Genomic DNA, 20,000 nt, shown 5'->3' with positions numbered 1-20,000 from the left:
CAAGATCCCAACACGTCAAGACCCTAACCGGTAGAGAATCCTGAAATCAAGATCCCGTTGGATACACAATTCTGAAACCAAAATCCCGATGGATACAGAATCCTGAAATAAAGATCCCAATGGATAAAGAATCCTGAAATCAAGATCACAATGGATACAGAGTCCTGAAATTAAGATCTCAATTGATACAGAATCCTGAAATCAAGATCCCAATGGATACAGAAACCTAAAATCAAAATCCCAACACGTCAAGACCCTAACCAGTAGAGAATCCTGAAATCAAGATTCCGATGGATACAGAACCCTGAAATCAAGATCCCGATGGATATAGAATACTGAAATCAAGATTACAATGGATACAGAGTCCTGAAATTAAGATCCCAATGGATACAGAATCCAGAAATCAAGATCCCAATGGATACAGAATCCTGGAATCAAAATCCCAACACGTCAAGACCCTAACCGGTAGAGAATCCTGAAATCAAGATCCCAATATATACAGAATCCTGGAATAAAGATCGCAATGAATACAGAATACCGAAATCAAAATCCTGACACATCAAGACTCCAACTGGTACAGAATGCTGAATTCTAGATCCCGATGGATACAGAATCCTGAAATCAAAATCCTGACACGTCAAGACCCTACCTGGCAGAGAATCCCGAATTCAAGATCCCAATGGATACAGAATCCTGAAATCAAGATCCTGACGGATACAAAATCCTGAAGTCAAGATCCCGATGCATACAAAATCCTGAAATCAAGATCACGCTGAATACAGAATCCTGAAATCAAGATCACGCTGAATACAGAATCCTGAAATCAAGATCTTAATCCATACAGAATCCTGAAATCAAGATCCCGATCCATAGAGAATACTGAAATCAAGATCCTGATGAATATAGAATCCTGAAATCAAGATACTGACAGATAGATAATCCTGAAATCAAAATCCTGACACATCAAGACCTCAGCGGGTATAGAATCCTGAATTCAACATCCCAATGGATACAGAATCCTGAAATCAAGATCCTGATGGATACAGAATCCTGAAATCAAGACTACGATTGATATAGAATCCTGAAATCAAGATCCCGATGAATACAGGATCCTGAAATCAAGATCCCAATCCATACAGAATCCTGAAATCAAGATCCCGATCCATACAGAATCCTGAAATCAAGATCCTGATGAATATAGAATCCTGAAATCAAGATACTGACAGATAGATAATCCTGAAATCAAAATACTGACACATCAAGACCTCAGCGGGTATAGAATCCTGAATTCAACATCCCAATGGATACAGAATCCTGAAATCAAGATCCTGATGGATATAGAATCCTGAAATCAAGATCTCTATGGATATATAGTCCTGAAATCAGAATCCCAATGCATACAGAATCCTGAAATCAAGATAGCAATGGATACAAAATCCTGAATCCAAACTCCTGATGGATACAGAATCCTGAAATCAAGATTAAGATTGATACAGAATCCTGGAATCAAGATCCCGATGAATACAGAATCCTGAAATCAAGATCCCAATGGATATAGAATCCTGAAACCAAAATCCCTATGGATACAGAATCCTGAAATAAAAATCCCAATGGATACAGAATCCTGAAATAAAAATCCCAATGGGTACAGAATCCTGAAATAAAAATCCCAATGGATACAGAATCCTGAAATCAAGATCCTACATAATCCTGAAATCAAGATCCAAATGGAAACATAATCCTGAAATCAAGATCCCGATGGATACAGAATCCTGAAATCAAAATCCCGACATGTCAAGACCCCAACTGGTACAGAATCCCAAATTCTAGATCCCGATGGATACTGACTACTGAAATCAAAATCCCAACATGTCAAGACCCCAACCAGTACAAAATCTCAATACAAGATCCTGATGAATACTGAATCCTGAAAAAAAATCCTGATAGATAAAGAAGCCTGATTCAAAATTAAGACAGGTCAAGATCCCAATAAGTACAGGATCCCGACAGGTAAAGATCCCAACAACTACAGAATCCTGACAGGTAAAGACCCCAACAAGTACAGAATCCAACAGGTAACAATCCCAACCGTTAGTACAGAGAATCTTCAATTCTGGCCTTTGTACTATGCGCTAACCTTGATTTTCATGTTGCAACCAAAGCAAATTATTTGCCCTTAGAACTAGAAACTATTCTAACTTGGTTTCAGTGTAATTACGTGGACGTTTCTAACAGATGAGGTAACAAAAGGAACCCTTTCTTCCCTTATAATTTATGGAATATTTATGAAACAACACCGAATGACGAAGATCGAACTAATAACTATGTAGAAGCAGACAACTTTCTTATGAACTAGGAAGCCATCATCCAACACTATGGAAATTTACTGACGCACTAAACAAAGTAAAAAAGGTAGAGATCTATATATGGAGCATCTAATCGCAGAGCATGAACCTGCCACTAAGTCAAAAAAGTACCAAGATATGGTCAAAGGAATTAAGAAAATGGTTTATGAATATGACAAACGAAGTTTTATTGAATATTTACAAGGTATAGCACATAATTTTCAAATGTAATATATAATTCTTTAAATCAAGATTTTTCCTTCTCATGATTTTTTTATCCTTAATTGTAAAACATTTGGTGGCAAACTGTCACCTGTGGTGAATTGTTACCGTCGACCAATTGTTGGCAGTGAATTGTCAGTGGCTAATTGACCTATACCCCCATATACGGCCTTCAATAAGTGCTCAAAGATATGACCATCAAGATGTGCTCAATAAAAGGTCTTTAATATGAACCCTAGATATGGTCTTCAATATGAGTCTGCGATAAGGATCAACATATGCCGAGTATAGTCTTTTGAATGTTAAGATGAGGATTTCAATATAAGGCAACAAAGTTTTGACATGTGTGAGATAAGGTCTTCAGTATTGAATTAAGATAACATCAACACAAGATCCATATATAGTCTTCAGTACAAGACAGACCCCCAGATAAGGTTTTCAGTCACGTACCAGTTAAGGTCTTTAGTATTGGATAAGTTTTCCATTATGAGATCCTGATAAGGCCCAAAGTACGGTTTTCAGTACATAACCCTGGTAAGGTCTTCAGTACAAGACCTTGGTAAAGTCTTCAGTACAAGACCTTGGTAAAGTCTTCAGTACAAGACCTAGGTAAAGTCTTCATTTTGAGACCTGGGTAAAGCCTCCAATATGGGACCAAGGTAAGGTCTTCATTATAAGACCCAGGTGAAGTCTTCAAGATTTTATATCTGAAACCTTTTAGTGTTTAAAATAAAAAGCAATGAAAGGCCCAATGCTTTTATACCTAAAAAATCTGAAAAACTTACTTAAATTAGATGTAGAAAGTTAAGGTTACTGCTGTATTCCGACCCTTTCCACAATACAGAAATCTTTCTACTTTTAATCTAACGTATACAAACTACCCAATGCAATTTTTCCTTTTGGGAGAAATAACAAGTCAGTTGGTACAGCAAGAATATTTCAGACAAGACAAAACTATACTCTAGGGTAATCAGGACCTTGTAAATTCCCTTAGCAAGCAGGAAGAAGACATAGTGAGAGTAGGAAATGAAGCCTAGTTTTTAAGCGATACTGTACTGTAAAATAGCTAATCTCACTCAAATGAATATGAAAGCGTCAGGGTGGGAGATGAAAATATGGCAACAAAATTGGCATAGATTGCAGCAGACTGGACAGATGTTAATTCCTTAGTGACAATGCCTTAGTGAACAAGGTACTATACTCTCTCTATAAAACAGCAACATCAAATTAAGTAAAATGATCATTTAATCCTTTGACTAGTAATTTTCAATAAGCTTCTCTAATAGGGGGTTGTGATACACATTCACACAACATCGCCAGCAACTAACAAGCGTAGGCATAACAACATCTACCAAATTTTCTTTGTTAAGAATCACTGTGGCAAGGCCTAAAAGTATGCTGAATATAATCACTGAATGCTTAAGTGAGGCTACAGTTGGCTACACTGTTGCAAATGTACCTATATGTCAGGTTAAGTAGTCAGGTAGTCAAGTTTTGTAGTTAGGTTAGGCAGCGATGGGTGAGGGGCATTTCAAGTTTGAAACTTTGCCAAGTCTGATGACTTTAGGATACAGAACTGTATTGTAATGCTAGGCATGTAATGTCTAATTGTTATTATATGCAAGACTGGAAAGTTTGGTGGTAGTTCCTCAAGTGTTAGAAATTAGCCGGAAAACAAATAATTTGCCGTACAGTACCCTACCAAGAAACTTTGGTTTCATTATAGAACAGTACAATATTAGTTAAGACATTGAAACTCGAATAATCAAATAGATCTTAGCAAATACACTATTTTGAATCCTATATACTACTGGCGGAAACATCTATTAACAAGCTACAGATATTAATAAAAAATTTGCATTTTGTTATCATAGAATAGGCCGCAAGAGTCTCCTTCCACCCAATAGTTCAGAAAAATGTTATTTTCATTAGTAAAATAAATTTTTGAATATACTTACCCGATAATCATGTAGCTGTCAACTCTGTTGCCCGACAGAATTCTACGGAGGGATACGCCAGCTATCACAATACTAGAAGGGGGTGTTCTTACCAGCGCCACCTGTGGCCAGGTACTCAAGTACTTCTTGTTGACACCTCCTCAATTATTCCTCGGTCCCACTGGTTCTCTATGGGGAGGAAGGGAGGGTCAATTAAATCATGATTATCGGGTAAGTATATTCAAAAATTTATTTTACTAATGAAAATAACATTTTTCAATATTAAACTTACCCGATAATCATGTAGCTGATTCACACCCAGGGGGGTGGGTGAAAACCAGTGTACAAGATTAAAGGATAGCTAAGTATCCCATATTTCATATAACAGTTATCTCAAATAACAATGAAATAATAAGTACCTGGTAAGGAAGTCGAATTGAACCGTTACTCTGTCTCTTTTTTAAGTTCGTCTTCCTTACTGAGCGCAGCGTTCCTCTTGGAGGCTGAATCAACCCAAAGGTGCTAAAGTATACAGGGCTGCAACCCATACTAAAGGACCTCATCACAACCTTTAACCTCGGCGCTTCTCAAGAAAGAATTGACCACCCGCCAAATCAACAAGGATGTGGAAGGCTTCTTAGCCGACCGAACAACCCATAAAAAGTATTCAAGAGAAAGGTTAAAAAGTTATGGAATTATGGGAATGTAGTGGCTGAGCCCTCGCCTACTACTGCATTCGTTGCTACGAATGGACCCAGGGTGTAGCAGTACTCGTAAAGAGACTGGACATCTTTGAGATAGAATGATGCGAACACTGACTTGCTTCTCCAATAGGTTGCATCCATAACACTCTGCAGAGAACGGTTCTGTTTGAAGGCCACTGAAGTAGCCACAGCTCTCACTTCATGTGTCCTTACCTTCAGCAAAGCAAGGTCTTCTTCCTTCAGATGAGAATTTGCTTCTCTAATCAGAAGCCTGATGAAGTAAGAAACTGAGTTCTTAGACATTGGTAGAGAAGGCTTCTTGATAGCACACCATAAGGCTTCTGATTGTCCTCGTAATGGTTTTGACCTTCTTAAATAGTACTTAAGAGCTCTAACAGGGCAAAGTACTCTCTCTAGTTCGTTCCCCACCATGTTGGACAGGCTTGGGATCTCGAACGACTTAGGGCAAGGACGGGAAGGAAGCTCGTTTTAGCCAAAAAAACCGAGCCGCAAGGAACATGTAGCCGTTTCAGATGTGAAACCTATGTTCCTGCTGAAGGTGTGGATCTCACTTACTCTTTTACCTGTTGCTAAGCACACGAGGAAAAGAGTTTCTAATGTGAGGTCCTTAAAAGAGGCTGATTGGAACGGTTCAAATCCTGATGACATTAGGAACCTTAGGACCACGTCTAGATGCCAGCCTGGAGTGGACAACCGACGTTCCTTTGAGGTCTCAAAAGACCTAAGGAGGTCCTGTAGATCTTTGTTGGAGGAAAGATCCAAGCCTCTGTGGCGGAAAACCGCTGCCAACATACTTCTGTAACCCTTGATCGTAGGAGCTGATAGGGATTTTACGTTCCTTAGATGTAACAGGAAGTCAGCAATCTGGGTTACAGTGGTACTGGTTGAGGAAAACTGCATTGGCCTTGCACCAGCTTCGGAAGACTTCCCATTAAGACTGATAGACTCTGAGAGTGGATGTCGTCCTTGCTCTGGCAATCGTTCTGGCTGCCTCCTTCGAAAAGCCTCTAGTTCTTGAGAGACTTTCGATAGTCTGAAGGCAGTCAGACGAAGAGCGTGGAGGTTTGGGTGTACCTTCTTTACGTGAGGTTGACGCAGAAGGTCCACTCTAGGAGGAAGAGTCCTGGGAACGTCGACCAGCCATTGCAGTACCTCGGTGAACCCTTCTCTCGCGGGTCAGAGGGGAGCAACCAACGTCAACCGTGTCCCTTTGTGAGAGGCGAACTTCTGAAGTACCCTGTTGACAATCTTGAACGGCGGGAATGCATACAGGTTGAGATGGGACCAATCCAGCAGAAAGGCATCCACGCGAACTGCTGCTGGGTCTGGAATCGGAGAACAATACAAGAGGAGCTTCTTGGTCATCGAGGTAGCGAATAGAACTATGGTTGGCAGACCCCACAGGGCCCAAAGTCTGCTGCAAACAATCTTGTGAAGGGTCCACTCTGTGGGGAAGACCTGACCCTTACGGCTGAGGCGATCTGCCATGACATTCATATCGCCCTGAATGAGCCTCGTTACCAGCGTGAGCTTTCGATCTTTGACCAAATGAGGAGGTCCCTTGCGATCTTGAACAACTTCCTCGAATGAGTCCCTCTCTGCTTGGAGATGTAAGCCAAGGCTGTGGTGTAGTCGGAGTTCACCTCCACCACCTTGTTAAGCTGGAGGGACTTGAAGTTTATCAAGGCCAGATGAACTGCCAACAACTCCTTGCAATAGATGTGAAGTGTCCTTTGCTCCTGATTCCATGTTCCCGAGCATTCCTGTCCGTCCAGTGTCGCACCCCAGCCCGTGTCCGATGCGTCCGAGAAGAGACGGTGGTCGGGGGTCTGAACAGCCAAAGGTAGACCTTCCTTGAGAAGAATGCTGTTCTTCCACCACGTTAGAGTAGACCTCATCTCTTCGGAAACAGGAACTGAGCCCGTCTCTAGCGTCATGTCCTTTATCCAGTGAGCAGCTAGATGATACTGAAGGGGGCGGAGGTGGAGTCTCCCTAACTCGATGAACAGGGCCAGCGATGAAAGTGTCCCTGTTAGACTCATCCCCTGCCTGACTAAGCATCGGTTCCTTCTCAGCATGCTCTGGATGCATTCTAGGGCTTGGAAGATCCTTGGGGCCGACGGACAAGTCCGAAAAACTCGACTCTGAAGATCCATACCCAAGGAAACAATGGTCTGGGATGGAACGAGCTGAGACTCCTCAAAATTGACCAGGAGGCCCAGTTCCTTGGTCAGATCCATAGTCCATTTGAAAATCTCCAGACAGCGACGACTTGTGGGAGCTCTTAAAAGCCAGTCGTCTGACGGAGCCGGACACAAGATCATGATACTGCTGCACATTCTGTAAACTGACAATCATGGGCAAGCGAGGAAGTACAGTGACAACCCGAATCTGTCTAGACTATCTGGGTCGTACAGACAACTCCTTAACGGGTTGCTGAGGTTGCCGCACTGCGTCACAACAAGTCCCTTCTGTTGGTTGTTGAACGTCTTCCCCGTGACACATTGACTCCGTAAACAAAAATCCTCTAACAAGGACTAAGCTTGGACTGCATGTCATGCAACACAGCTCAAGGTCTATGGGAGCAGGTGTGGTAACAGACGGGATTAGCGGCTGAAGTGGAACCATTACCTTCCCTGTAAGCATGTTATGCTTAAATAAAAGTCCATAAGAGGTTATGCAGCTAAAGGCTCCCTCCAAATGACAGAGTCCTCAAGGGAATATCAGAAGGAGGGAGAAAAGAACTTTCTCATCTACAGGAACCTTATCCTAGAAAAGCTAAGTTCTCTGAGTGAGGGTTCACTGGTGCAAAAGCAGCAGACTAGAAGGCAACGTTATGAAACTGCTTGACAGTCTAGTGAGTTGGCAACAACCCAAGATATGTTGAGAAGCATGCGGTAAGGTATGCAGAGCATGATGAATGCAGAGTATGCTGTATGCAGAGCATGCTGTAAGTAGAGCATGTTGTATGCAGAGCATGCTGAATGCAGAGCATGCTGTATGCAGAGCATGTTGTATGCAGAGCATGCTGAATGCAGAGCATGCTGAATGCTGAGCATGTAGTAAGCAGAGCCTGCTGTAAGGAAAGCAGAACGTGTGCATGGCGTTTAACATTTCTCAGAAATTCCATGACCAGTGCTAGAGTGCTTTATGCATGCTTGCCTGGGGTTTAAAAATCAACATAATGTTTACCTTACATTCATAACTCATGATTCATATTTTTGCCATGGTTTGAAAATGGAGGTAAGGTATGCTGAACAGCAGAGTCAGAACGAGCTGGAACAACAACAGTGGAAGGTGCAGAAAGTTCCTGTTGTATGAGTGGAGCGTGAAGAGACCGAGGTTGCGCAGAACAAGGTAAAGTTCCCGCAAGCAGAGGTGTCTGAGGCGCAGGATCAGGGTGCACGGGTTGAGTTCGGTGCAGCAGCTGAGGAGACTGACTCACAGGTGGAAGAGGTTGTACCTCCACCGAGAGTTGCACCACCGGTGGAGCAGCCAGGGGAGGAGGAGGAAGAGTGTGGTAATCCTCCTGATCCCAAACCGAAGGTTGCCTTAAAGAAGGCTGAGGCTGAACAACACTGGGAACAGCGAACACAGAAAGAGGTTCAACATCGTACGCCTGGCAGATGGTGCTGCGACTGGGTGCAGCGAGTGCAGGCGGGTAGAGCACAGGCTGAACGGGTGCAGGGGAGGTGCAACACTCTCAGCCCGACACTCACACAACAGGTCCGAAAGCTGTGCTTGCATGGACTGTAGTAGAGTCCACAACATCGTACGCCTGGCAGAAGGTGCTGCGCCTGGGTGCAGCGAGTGCAGGCGGGTGCAGCACAGGCTGAACGGGTGCAGCCGGTTGGTGCACCACCGGTGCAGGCGGGTGCAGCACAGGCTGAACGGGTGCAGCCGGTTGGTGCACCACCGGTGCAGGCGGGTGCAGCACAGGCTGAACGGGTGCAGGCGGTTGGTGCACCACCGGTGCAGGAGGAGGAGGAGGTGCAACACTCTCAGCACGACACTCACGCATCAGGTCCGAAAGCTGTGCTTGCATGGACTGTAGTAGAGTCCACAACATCGTACGCCTGGCAGGTGGTACTGCGATCAGGCGGAGCGAGCATAGGGAGGGGGAGTGTAGGCGCACTCTCAGCCCGACAAACTGATGACTGAGGAGAGTCAGAGCTAACCCAATGACTGCATCCGGGTTGTTGAACTTTACTTCGTACGTCTGGCATAGGTCTGGACTTTACGTTTAAGAGGTCTTGAGACCTGAGACCAGCGTAACTCTGCCTTTATTTTCTCCTCTAAATCTCTTCTGCAGACGAGCAAAATAAGGGCTCAATCGTCTGCGGGTGGGAGTGACGGTCTCGGTAAGACACGCCCACAACCACCGAGGATACTTCTGTGCGCCGATCAAGGCCTGCCGAACCCTTATGCCCTTCGACATTGCTTCTCCCCTGGGCTTGGGAGCTTGCAAGAGGTCCCGGACTGGGAGGACGACTGGCGCGCACAAAAGTACCCTCACGCATAACACTGACATACTTTGCACTAATCACTTATCACTTTGATTTCTGTTTGCACTTATTTCACTGAACTCGAAACTTTAAGTGGTTTGTACCTGAAACACGCAATTCTATCCTTCTCAAAAGTTAGTAATTGCGAAAAACAGAATTACAATGTAACAGAAAAATCTAATGAAAGAAAATTCAGTGGCTGGAAAGAGACTAAACACTAGATCACTCTAGAAACGTTTAGTTTCTTCCCCTAAAGAGACTAGGGATAAGAGCAAAACGATAACGACGTTACTCGTACGCCTGGCAGGCTTGAGGGAAACGTTTATCCTCTTTCTCCCTCCGTCTCTATCTCTCTCTCTCTCTCTCTCTCTCTCTTGACTTAGAACCTGAGAGAAGAGCCCAATCATATATATCGTTAAAACATATTATTGTTAAAGGAAAAAAAAAAAAAAAAAACTGAAATATTTCCCAAAAAGAAAAGTTCCTTATTAGGATCAAAACCATTAAGTTAAGAAAGAATGAACAAAACGCTAGACACGGTTACTCTTACTGCAATGTGAAACCGTGAACATTCTTTCTCTATCGTAACGATAGAGTGCAAGTTGAAACGTTCTGAACGTCAACAACTGCCGAGACAAACAAAACGTTAGTTCAACTTTGAAAAAGTACGAGACTATCAAAGAAATTCTTTCAAAGACCTTAAAATAGCATAATATGTTAACAGGTAAAACCGAAATGACGGGCTCACGATAATTAACTTCGGTACCAAGAAAAGACCGCCTACTATTAGGAAGGTCGAATATAAACAAATATAAAAATTAATTTTAATAAGTTTATAATAAAAGGAAGTTAATCGAAGAGGCCTATAAGAGGCGGAGAGATATAAAATAAATCTATAACTTTTGTTAAGCAAAATTAAGAAAGAGAGTCTATACTCTCTTAGACACCAACACTTCCGTCTAAGGGAAGGGTCGGCCATTGAAAGGTGAACGAGAGTTCATACTCTCTTCGTCACCAAAATTAATCCAATTAATTCCAAAAGCTAACTAAGCTAAAATAGAAGTTTCCAGTAAAGCGACAGCCGAAATCAAAGAGAAATACTTCACCAAAGTCGTGAAAATACTCCAAGAACATAAGCGTATCCCAGAACGTCTTGCCGGAAGCACGACAGAGGAATAATTGAGGAGGTGTCAACAAGAAGTACTTGAGTACCTGGCCACAGGTGGCGCTGGTAAGAACACCCCCTTCTAGTATTGTGATAGCTGGCGTATCCCTCCGTAGAATTCTGTCGGGCAACAGAGTTGACAGCTACATGATTATCGGGTAAGTTTAATATTGAAAACTGATTGATGGTGGTAAGTTACTTGTTCAGACAGAAAAAGAGCCAACATTTGATATTCTAAACTTCCTGGTTACTTGTTATCAATGTTGGAATATATAATGTAATTACAGGTCTTATACTATTTTTTATGTTGATAGGGTTAGAGTAGATACTTGTTTTGGACATATTTAGTCTGATAATGGGAAATGGAAGCCAAGTTCTTGTTCGAACAGGGGCTGGAACGTGAAGCTACAACTCGCCCCTTGTTAAGTGTGTATTCAACCCTGTTAAGTTTGTATAATTGAACTACGAGATAAGTTAGATAAATAAAATGACGCCAAAATACTAGCCTACAGGGTTAACGCGTGTAGCGAAACGTTCCGCTTATCAAAACTAAGGATCAATGAAGAAATGGTAAATTGTGAGCGACACAAGTTACGTAAGGGCAAAAAACAACTGAATCAAGTGATAAGAATTATAAAATAACGGTAAAATACTAGCCCACAGGGCTAACACACGCAGTAAAACAATGTTCGGCATATTAAAACATATGATCAATGAGATAATGTTCACCTGTGTGTGAAGCGAGCTATGGCAGAACTAAACCAAAAAAATACTGTTAAGTTAGCATACCAACATAACAGGTGCATACTCCCAATTAAGTAAGGGGATATTTCTACTTCGATGAACAGCTATGAATGACTCCATAGAAAATGGAATTGAAAAATCATGTTTTATATGTGTCCACAAGTCCTGGCAAACGAAAACGTCTATGTATTAATCATGTTTCATTACTATTACTAGGATTTGATTACAGTACAGTACTTATCTTTTTATTTATGATGATTGACGGAAACAACAAAGTTTAAAAAAGTAAATCTAAATATTCAATCAGACTGGTACATGGTATATTTTCAGGCATTTACCTAGCACAAACCCATAGCTTTTCCAGCTATGGTAGTCGACCCACCAAAATTTAATAACTATGGATTTCTGCCCGGAATCATTATTAAAACCATTAAAAAAACCACAAAACACAATAGACAGTCATTCTATACAAACCTCTTATGCAGTCCTATGATTTTACCAAAAAGTTTTGGTATAAAAGAAAAAGGAAGACAGCATAAGTTTTACCGCATAAAACGTATCAACAATTATGACACTACTGTACTTCCAAGTGGAAGACAAGTTTTGACATTAAGGGTGGTTGGTGCTTTACTTTATTTAGAAGTTTTTATAAGCTTGCTTCTTTTAAAAAATACCATTACATAAATTTCCACATCTACTGAAATAAATAAATAGAAATTCTTTTGTGCTCACAAGTCCTGTAGGCCTGCTTAACCCCCTTTGAATAAATAAAAACCTCAATTATGATTTGCAGGCTAGGATTCCTATTTTCAGTTATATAACCTGCAATTCCCATAAGAAAATAACAACATATTCAATTACACACCAGGCAATGTAATGATTACCACTATAAGTGCCAAGATCAGGGAACAGAATTGAACTCTTTTTAACCTCTTAACCATATAGCACCTTTGCATTTCAGTACAAAGCAAAATTTCTTATCCTACAATGATTAAATTGAAGTATTGTTAAATGGCATCAATCGATCACCTCTTTACTTTTAATATACCCAGACAATACAATATAAATCTTAACTAGCCTAGTCTAGACTAGAGTAGCCCAACTTAGCCTTGACTAGAGTAGCCCAGCTTAGCCTAGACTAGCATAGCCTATCCTTACCTAACCTAACTTAGCCCGGACTTACCAAACTTCTGCTGCTAAATCGTACCTAACCACTTGTGATCAAACAATTATTGGACAGATGGCATTCGACACCCTAAACGCTTAAAACTTCATTCACACTGTATGTGTCTCCTGTTCCTTACCTTAAGCACTGGTAGCGCCACCATTACCATTTTCTCTCTCCATCAGTAAGTGGGCTTTTTTCTGCCACCTCACATTCAAGTGCTTTGCTAGTTTCAATGTTTTGTCCCAATAATACAGTACTTCGCTATTTTGAACCTTGTAACCTCACAACACTATAATTTGTAACCTTTATAACTAAATGCACCACCTGCTTTTATTCTCCTTGGTAAAATTTTCGGTTTTCACGTTTTTCTAAACCAGGAAAAGTTGGTTTTTACTAGGAAAGGTTTCCCCGACCGTAAGTACAATAATACCAACTTCTTACCTTGAGGCATGGGCTGTTACTCTTATTAATCTCTTAACATTACAGCACTATGTTATTCTTAACCTTCTTACCGCAAGACACTAATTGTGCTATTTCAAACCTTTTCTTTTACTTTCCAGCAATGTGTCATACTTACAGTCAGTCGTTCAGTACTCAACGATCTCCATGTTTACCTTTTAGCATCAAGTGAATGGCAACCGGGGAAGGCATAGCCTAGCCTACTCATATCTTCGGCAAGCCTTTCCAAAACTCAATGTGATATTACCGAGTTCTTGTCCTTCAAGAATTAATAGTGGCATTCATTATATTTATTACCTTAAAGCATTGGCAGTCCCTTGGAATTAACAATATAACGTTTTAACATTCCAACATTAACGAGAGATAGGCTAACATTCTTAACCTGTTAACGTGTCTACAACACTAATGTTACTCTACTGTAGGGCATTGCCTACACCTTCTATACTTTAACACAAGCAGAGCTTTTATCAACCCTTACCTTTATATATCTTCGTAGACCTCTTGACGAGAGTAAATTCACAACACGCGGAAAAAGCACAACAAAAAATTACATTTTGACCAAAAAGACATAACGATTCTAGCGTTTACAATAATCCGAACGTCGAAGCCAGTATTGCCAGATGAGTTGGTCTAAAAATCCCCAAAACTCGTGATAAAAAATCACCATTTCCACAAATATATTTTCTTCTGATCACTGAAGGCTTTACTAATATGGAAATTACTCACTATACTTCATATAAGTGCAAGAAAACTAATTGCAACAATATAAAGGTTTACTCATCCTTGTTTCTTCTTCACAGAAATTTGTACAGAATATCCCCACCAAACACCCAAAATTCCCTAAAAATCTAGGGATAAATTTCCATATCTGGCAACACTGGTCGAAGTGAAAGAAGCAACTTGATATCGTACGCATCCACAAAAACTATCTTACTTTACCTCGGAGTCTCTTGACGGAATAGACATCCACATAAAAAAAGAAAAAAAGAACTGTCTTATTTCGCCGCCTCAGAGTGGAATAAGAAAATATTTCAGGGGGCTGTTATGATATGCGATTTCCCCAGAGGATAACGTAAGGGAGGGTGTCTGTACTTACAAATACAGAAGGATATTATCCACTCGTCGAATCAGAATTTATGATATCCTTGGGTTCTCCCGTCTAAGAGCTTTACTCCTGAAATATTCATAATGCCTCTTGGGACTCTTGAGCGTTATCGACAGAGAGAGAGAGAGAGAGAGAGAGAGAGAGAGAGAGAGAGAGAGAGAGAGAGACTTTTCGGTTTGCATATCGTCTTACATGAAGTTCTGCTCATTAAAATATAGGTTTTATCGAATAATGTTACATATGTTATTTATATTATACTGTATACATGACGTTCCCGTAAGAAATTTCAATAAGGTTTAAAGTATACATAGCTAACATTTGAATTATAAATAATAAAAAGAAGGAAACAGATTTAAATATTATCAAAAGGTATACACATTGAAACAAGAAAGTTGTTGCAACAAAGAGCCATGTTATGCCAATTATTGAAGTACTGATGAGATAAAATTCCAAAAGGGATTATCCATGACGATCAAAATGTTTAACGTCTATAATTTTGTGTCAATATTGTAAAGGAAACATTCTAAATGCATCATTGATAACAAAAGCTTATGTCTAATACTCATTATTGCAATAAAAATTTTGATTGTCTAAGATTTAGCTTACATAAACACGTTACTAATTCAAAATGTTTACAGAAAACTGTAGCACTTACTTAGTTCAGGCAACAAAATTATTAAAAGATTAGTATCATTTACCAGAAGAATGTTATATAACTGCGGATAACTGACTGACTGACAGCCATCTTGCGTTCTGTCAACAATGATCCTTTATGACAAACAGGGTTTGAACTTTTAAGGTAATTACTTTAGTTTGGGATAATTTGCATGGTTTCAATGTAAGTTTTAAGATAATTCTAAGGTAATTTTGGTTTTACAAAATTACGAGCTTCAAATCTAAGGAAATTGTTAAAGTTTTAAGTTTGTCATAAGGGTTTAAACTTTTAAGGTAATTACCTTAGTTTGGGGGTAATCTGCATGGTTTCAATGTAATTTTTAAGATAATTCTAAGGTAGTTTTGGTTTTACGAAATTACGAGCTTAAAATTTAAGGAAATTGGAAAAGTTTAAGGTAATCTAAGGTAAAAAGCAGCAGCATCTAAGGTAATGGCCATATGCTCAAGTTTAAACGCTGATGACAAATCTATGAAATTCCGAATTTAAACAATTTTCTTATACGTGTAGTTGCCTGAATTATACCTCAAAATATTCTTGCAATATCACCAAGGTACTCAGCAACGGGCTTCAATAATCAACGTAAACTTGGTACATTAAACATTCAAAAATTGTAGCTGTAAATCACTTTTGTTTCACAACAAGTAAATAAAAATAAAAACTGACCATCTACAAAAACAGCATTCTACTAAACATGAAAATAGATGCTTCTTATGTAATACAAAATAGATTACAGTATTTATATACCTGAAGTAATTCTTACATATTCAAATTTACAACACCAACAACAACAACAATAATAATAATAATAATAATAATAATAATAATAATAATGATAATAATAAATCTGGAATCGGTATGTTGAAGGATCAATGTTCTCGGTTTCTTCTAACTTGGCAAAAAAAGAGGAACTTACCAGTCCTTGATACACACGTACAATATATATATATATATATATATATATATATATATATATATATATATATATATATATATATATATATAATATATATATATATATATATATATATATATATATATATATATATTAATATATATATATATATATATATATATATATATATATATATATATATATATATATATATATATATACAGTGAAACCATGAAATCCACAATGACACGTTACATTTACGAAGTAATGTGTAACTAGCTATCCAGCATCTTAATATTCCTCTGCAATAGTCGGGAGGACAATAACCAGGCAATAGTACATATTTTGAAACATTTATTGTATACAAGTATTTACAAAGTGAGGGCCAAAACAAACATGTCACACATTTGCAAGACAAATCCAAAGCTGCTTCAGTTAAGCGTCAATGACCGTAGTTGTTGCGACACCAGTTTACATTAACCAAAATAAATAAAACAATAAATCACTGCTTCTGTCATTGTCAATGACATTGTTTTTTTCATGATGTGCGCGTGACGGAAAATAAAACGAAAATATTTAAAATAACAAAATTTAGCGATAGGCCATGAAATGGCATTACCAAGCCCAAGCCTAATGGAGGCATGAAAAGGATGGAGAGGAAGTGATGGGATCTGACCCCGGGGGAAAGGAAAGACGATTTGATGGATGGAATGTCTCAAGACTGGGAAAACAGAAGATGCATGAGGATTCCAGTGCTTGGCAGTTGAATGTACTTTATGCATAAATATCAATGACTTCAACAAATGGTTCATCAGAATTAGAGCATTAATTCTTTGCATTAAATTTAAGTGTATTTACTATTTGAAAATATTGCTACCAATATATTTTTACAGTGGTGTTGTCCCTTCGGTTAATGCAAGCTAGAAGCAGATTCGCTGTGAACAAATATCAAAACCAAACGCAAAATAATAAAATATCCAATAAGGAAGTAGACTAAATTATTCGCATGAACACTCATGCATCTAAAATCTGAAATCAAATAACATTCTGGTCTGGAATACAACCTTTTTCCCGGCAACAAGATCTTACAAAGTAAACAGCGCACTTGCCTTCCAGACGTACGACACATATGCAGCCTGACTACTGGTGGGGGTTAAGGGAGGGAAAGGGATGGATGAGGTCGTGTATAGGTTAAGTCTCACTACGGTACAAAACCACTTTTTTTTTATTTCACTTTCTTCTTTTTTTTATTTGATTAAAGTTCCTTTTTTCATGAAAAATAAGGAGATGAGAGGTCTAAAATAAATAGATATTCACTTACATATATGTACAAACCAAAAATTTAAAACAAGTAGCAACAGCTAAAAAGATGACTTAGACAACACATGGGGAGGATTACATATATACAACGAGTGGTAGGCTCAGATCAAACACTCTGAAGGATACACAAAAAAATAAAAGCTTATCAAACTGGCAAAACCGTTCTCAAGTGATACCAATGCGCGAAAAATAAAGACAAATGTAAGTTATACACTTCAAATGTAATGTAATATGGATGAGATATAGACCACTGTAATAATAATAATAATAATAATAATAATAATAATAATAATAATAATAATAATAATAATAATAATAATAATAATGTAATACAAGTCTATTGACATCAGTATCAAATCTTTGATATACTGAGGAAATGATAATAAAAATAAAAAACCTCAAAAATCAATTGCAAATGTATCATTATGATTGAATAATAATAATAATAATAATAATAATAATAATAATAATAATAATAATAATAATAATAATAATAATAATAATAATAATAATAATAATAATCTTTCAGCCTTCGGATCTATTACACCCTACATTTAGAGAACACTAACATTTTTTTTTCCCGAAAAAGGGGGTGGAAAAAAAAATCGCATTCAACACAAAGATGATATAGTGGTTATACCCTGTAGAGGTGAAGTTGGGGGCGTGCTCTTTAAAAAGTTGAAAATCTGCCCTGTCAGCATTATTCCATCGTCTTGGTTGCTGTCGGATTTTCCCAACTCCACAAGTAAACGAAGCAAATGAGAAATTGCTTTCACTTATCCTGCACACCTTGAGAGATGTCCTTAATTTCATTTTTCATTGTTTATTTTTTTCTTCTATTCGACGTTGTACTATTACCACTTTCAACTGTTTTTTAAGCTGTTCTTATTCTCTATTTTGCATTTACTGTTATATTCCTTTCATCTCAGTCAATACTCTTATCACACATAAAGGCTTTATAATTATGTTACGTTGAGGTCTATGGGCCTGCTAAGTATTTTCTGTAAGCTTGTTTTCTTTCAAGCAATTGTGCTTTGTTTGCAACACAAAAAAATATCAACACAATATACGGATATCCTTCCTCTTCTTCCCAAAAAATTATCAATCACGTCTTGTCATGTCCAAGCGGCTTCCCTTCGTTAACGTCAACTACGGAAATGGTTCCGCCAATTCACATGAAAATAAACACGATAAAATATATTCGTACATAATTTTTGGCAATTATTCCAAATTGGGTTTCTCGCATTATAATTTAACACTTTTGATCATTTTGAATATATTAAAACTGAAATGAGTAGGAGGTAAAACACTAATCACTCGATCCATTTCGCCCGATTTCGCAAAGTGTTTGTTGACAAAAGCAGAACCACTTCGGAAAACTCACTAAGGGGGTCTTGTCGTCCTACCTTTCCGTCTCATTACACACTGTACTGAACGTAGCTCGCACATCGGAGCTGTAATCATTAACTCTCCTTTGACATCACCCGGTCATTTGTCTCTTAACACCGAGAAATGGAGATAACAATTAGGCAGCTTTGTTATTAGTCTCTAATCAAATCTCACTTGATATCACAAGTTCAAGTAACTGATGTCTTTTTTTTTCATTCAATTTCAGATTTCACCAAAGTGCTTTGTCGTGGTTTTAACGACCAGCTCTACGGAAAGGAGGAAGGGAGAAGAAGAAGAAAAACAAACTCGAGGACCCCAAAGCGACAGTTTCTTTGGAATCATATTTTTTCTTTTTGTGGGGGGGAGAGGGGGGATCTCCCGGGGAGACCCATTGTAACCCCTCCCCCCCAACTGCATTCACTTCGTTTCTAATAAGGCCTCCAGACTTTGGTCTCAGGCGACCGCTCGCTGGATGGTTTGACTGGCTGGAAGGAGGAGTCCCTGGACGGGAACGTGGTCTTGGCCGTTCCCAGAGACCTAGGGATGGAAAATGCGCTGAGGCCGTCGATGGGAGCCAAGGGCGGCGGCCTGCTGGCGCTGCTGCTGCTGCTGATGATGCTGTTCGCGATGCTGCTGGTACTTGTAGTTGTGGAGGAGGATATGGAGGAGGAGGAGGAAGAAGAGGAGGAGGAGGAAGCGATGGCCGAAGGAGAAGAGGACGCCGGAGAGGAATGATGGAGAATGGACGAACAGGGACCTCCCGACTCACAGCCCCGACATCTGAGACACCTGGTGTCAGCTGCAGGAAATGAAAGAATGTAAACAATTAATCAAAATTCGCAACTATGATGTTTATATGGCGTTATCTTTAATCTAGAGCGTACAACTTTGTTCTAGAAAATAAACATAAACATCCTATAAATATACACACATGGGAGTATGCTCAAATTGCTTTTGTTTATAGCGTTGGCATCAATGATCAATGATTATAAATACATCTATAATGATGATTTATTACGTAAACATATACAGTATATCTAGATATCATCAAAAATAAATGTGAAATGGAACAGTACTAAAAATAAGATATTTTTATAGAAAAATAAAAATAAAGTAATTTAGCTAATTTTTCTCAGGAGAGGCTTTTCAATCAGTGATAATTTTCTAATCACTATCAAGTATCATGATACAGGAATAATGTAAATAAAGCAACATTTCAGAAACTTAAGATAACAAAATTATACTTCGCAGAAACAACTAGAAATAGTTTTAGCCCTTTTAAGCGTTGCCAAATTAAAATTAGTCGTTTAGAAGGAAACAAAAAAAAAAAAAACATCAAATTGAAGCA

General features: G+C 38.9%; 1 protein-coding gene and 1 long non-coding RNA gene across 3 annotated transcripts in view; both read right to left on the bottom strand.

Moving 5' to 3' along the window:
• The window catches only part of LOC137660236 (uncharacterized), a 315,543-nt gene extending 301,669 nt beyond the window's left edge, over positions 1–13,874 (bottom strand). The window contains exon 1 of the long non-coding RNA XR_011047659.1: positions 13,749–13,874. This is a non-coding gene — a long non-coding RNA (uncharacterized lncRNA). The remainder of the gene's footprint in view (positions 1–13,748) is intronic.
• A 5,136-nt stretch (positions 13,875–19,010) lies between these two features.
• Positions 19,011–20,000, bottom strand: part of LOC137660234 (segmentation protein Runt-like) — a 74,105-nt gene continuing 73,115 nt past the window's right edge. For both annotated transcript variants that reach the window (XM_068394964.1, XM_068394963.1), the window contains exon 5: positions 19,011–19,451. In XM_068394964.1, coding sequence (XP_068251065.1) covers positions 19,081–19,451 — 371 coding nt within the window. In that variant the 3' untranslated portion in view covers positions 19,011–19,080. The remainder of the gene's footprint in view (positions 19,452–20,000) is intronic.

The sequence above is a fragment of the Palaemon carinicauda genome, chromosome 20 (assembly GCF_036898095.1).
Source record: "Palaemon carinicauda isolate YSFRI2023 chromosome 20, ASM3689809v2, whole genome shotgun sequence".
Lineage (NCBI taxonomy): Eukaryota > Metazoa > Arthropoda > Malacostraca > Decapoda > Palaemonidae > Palaemon > Palaemon carinicauda.
Note: the sequence above shows the minus strand (reverse complement) of the source record. Positions and strands in the feature narration are given on the sequence as shown.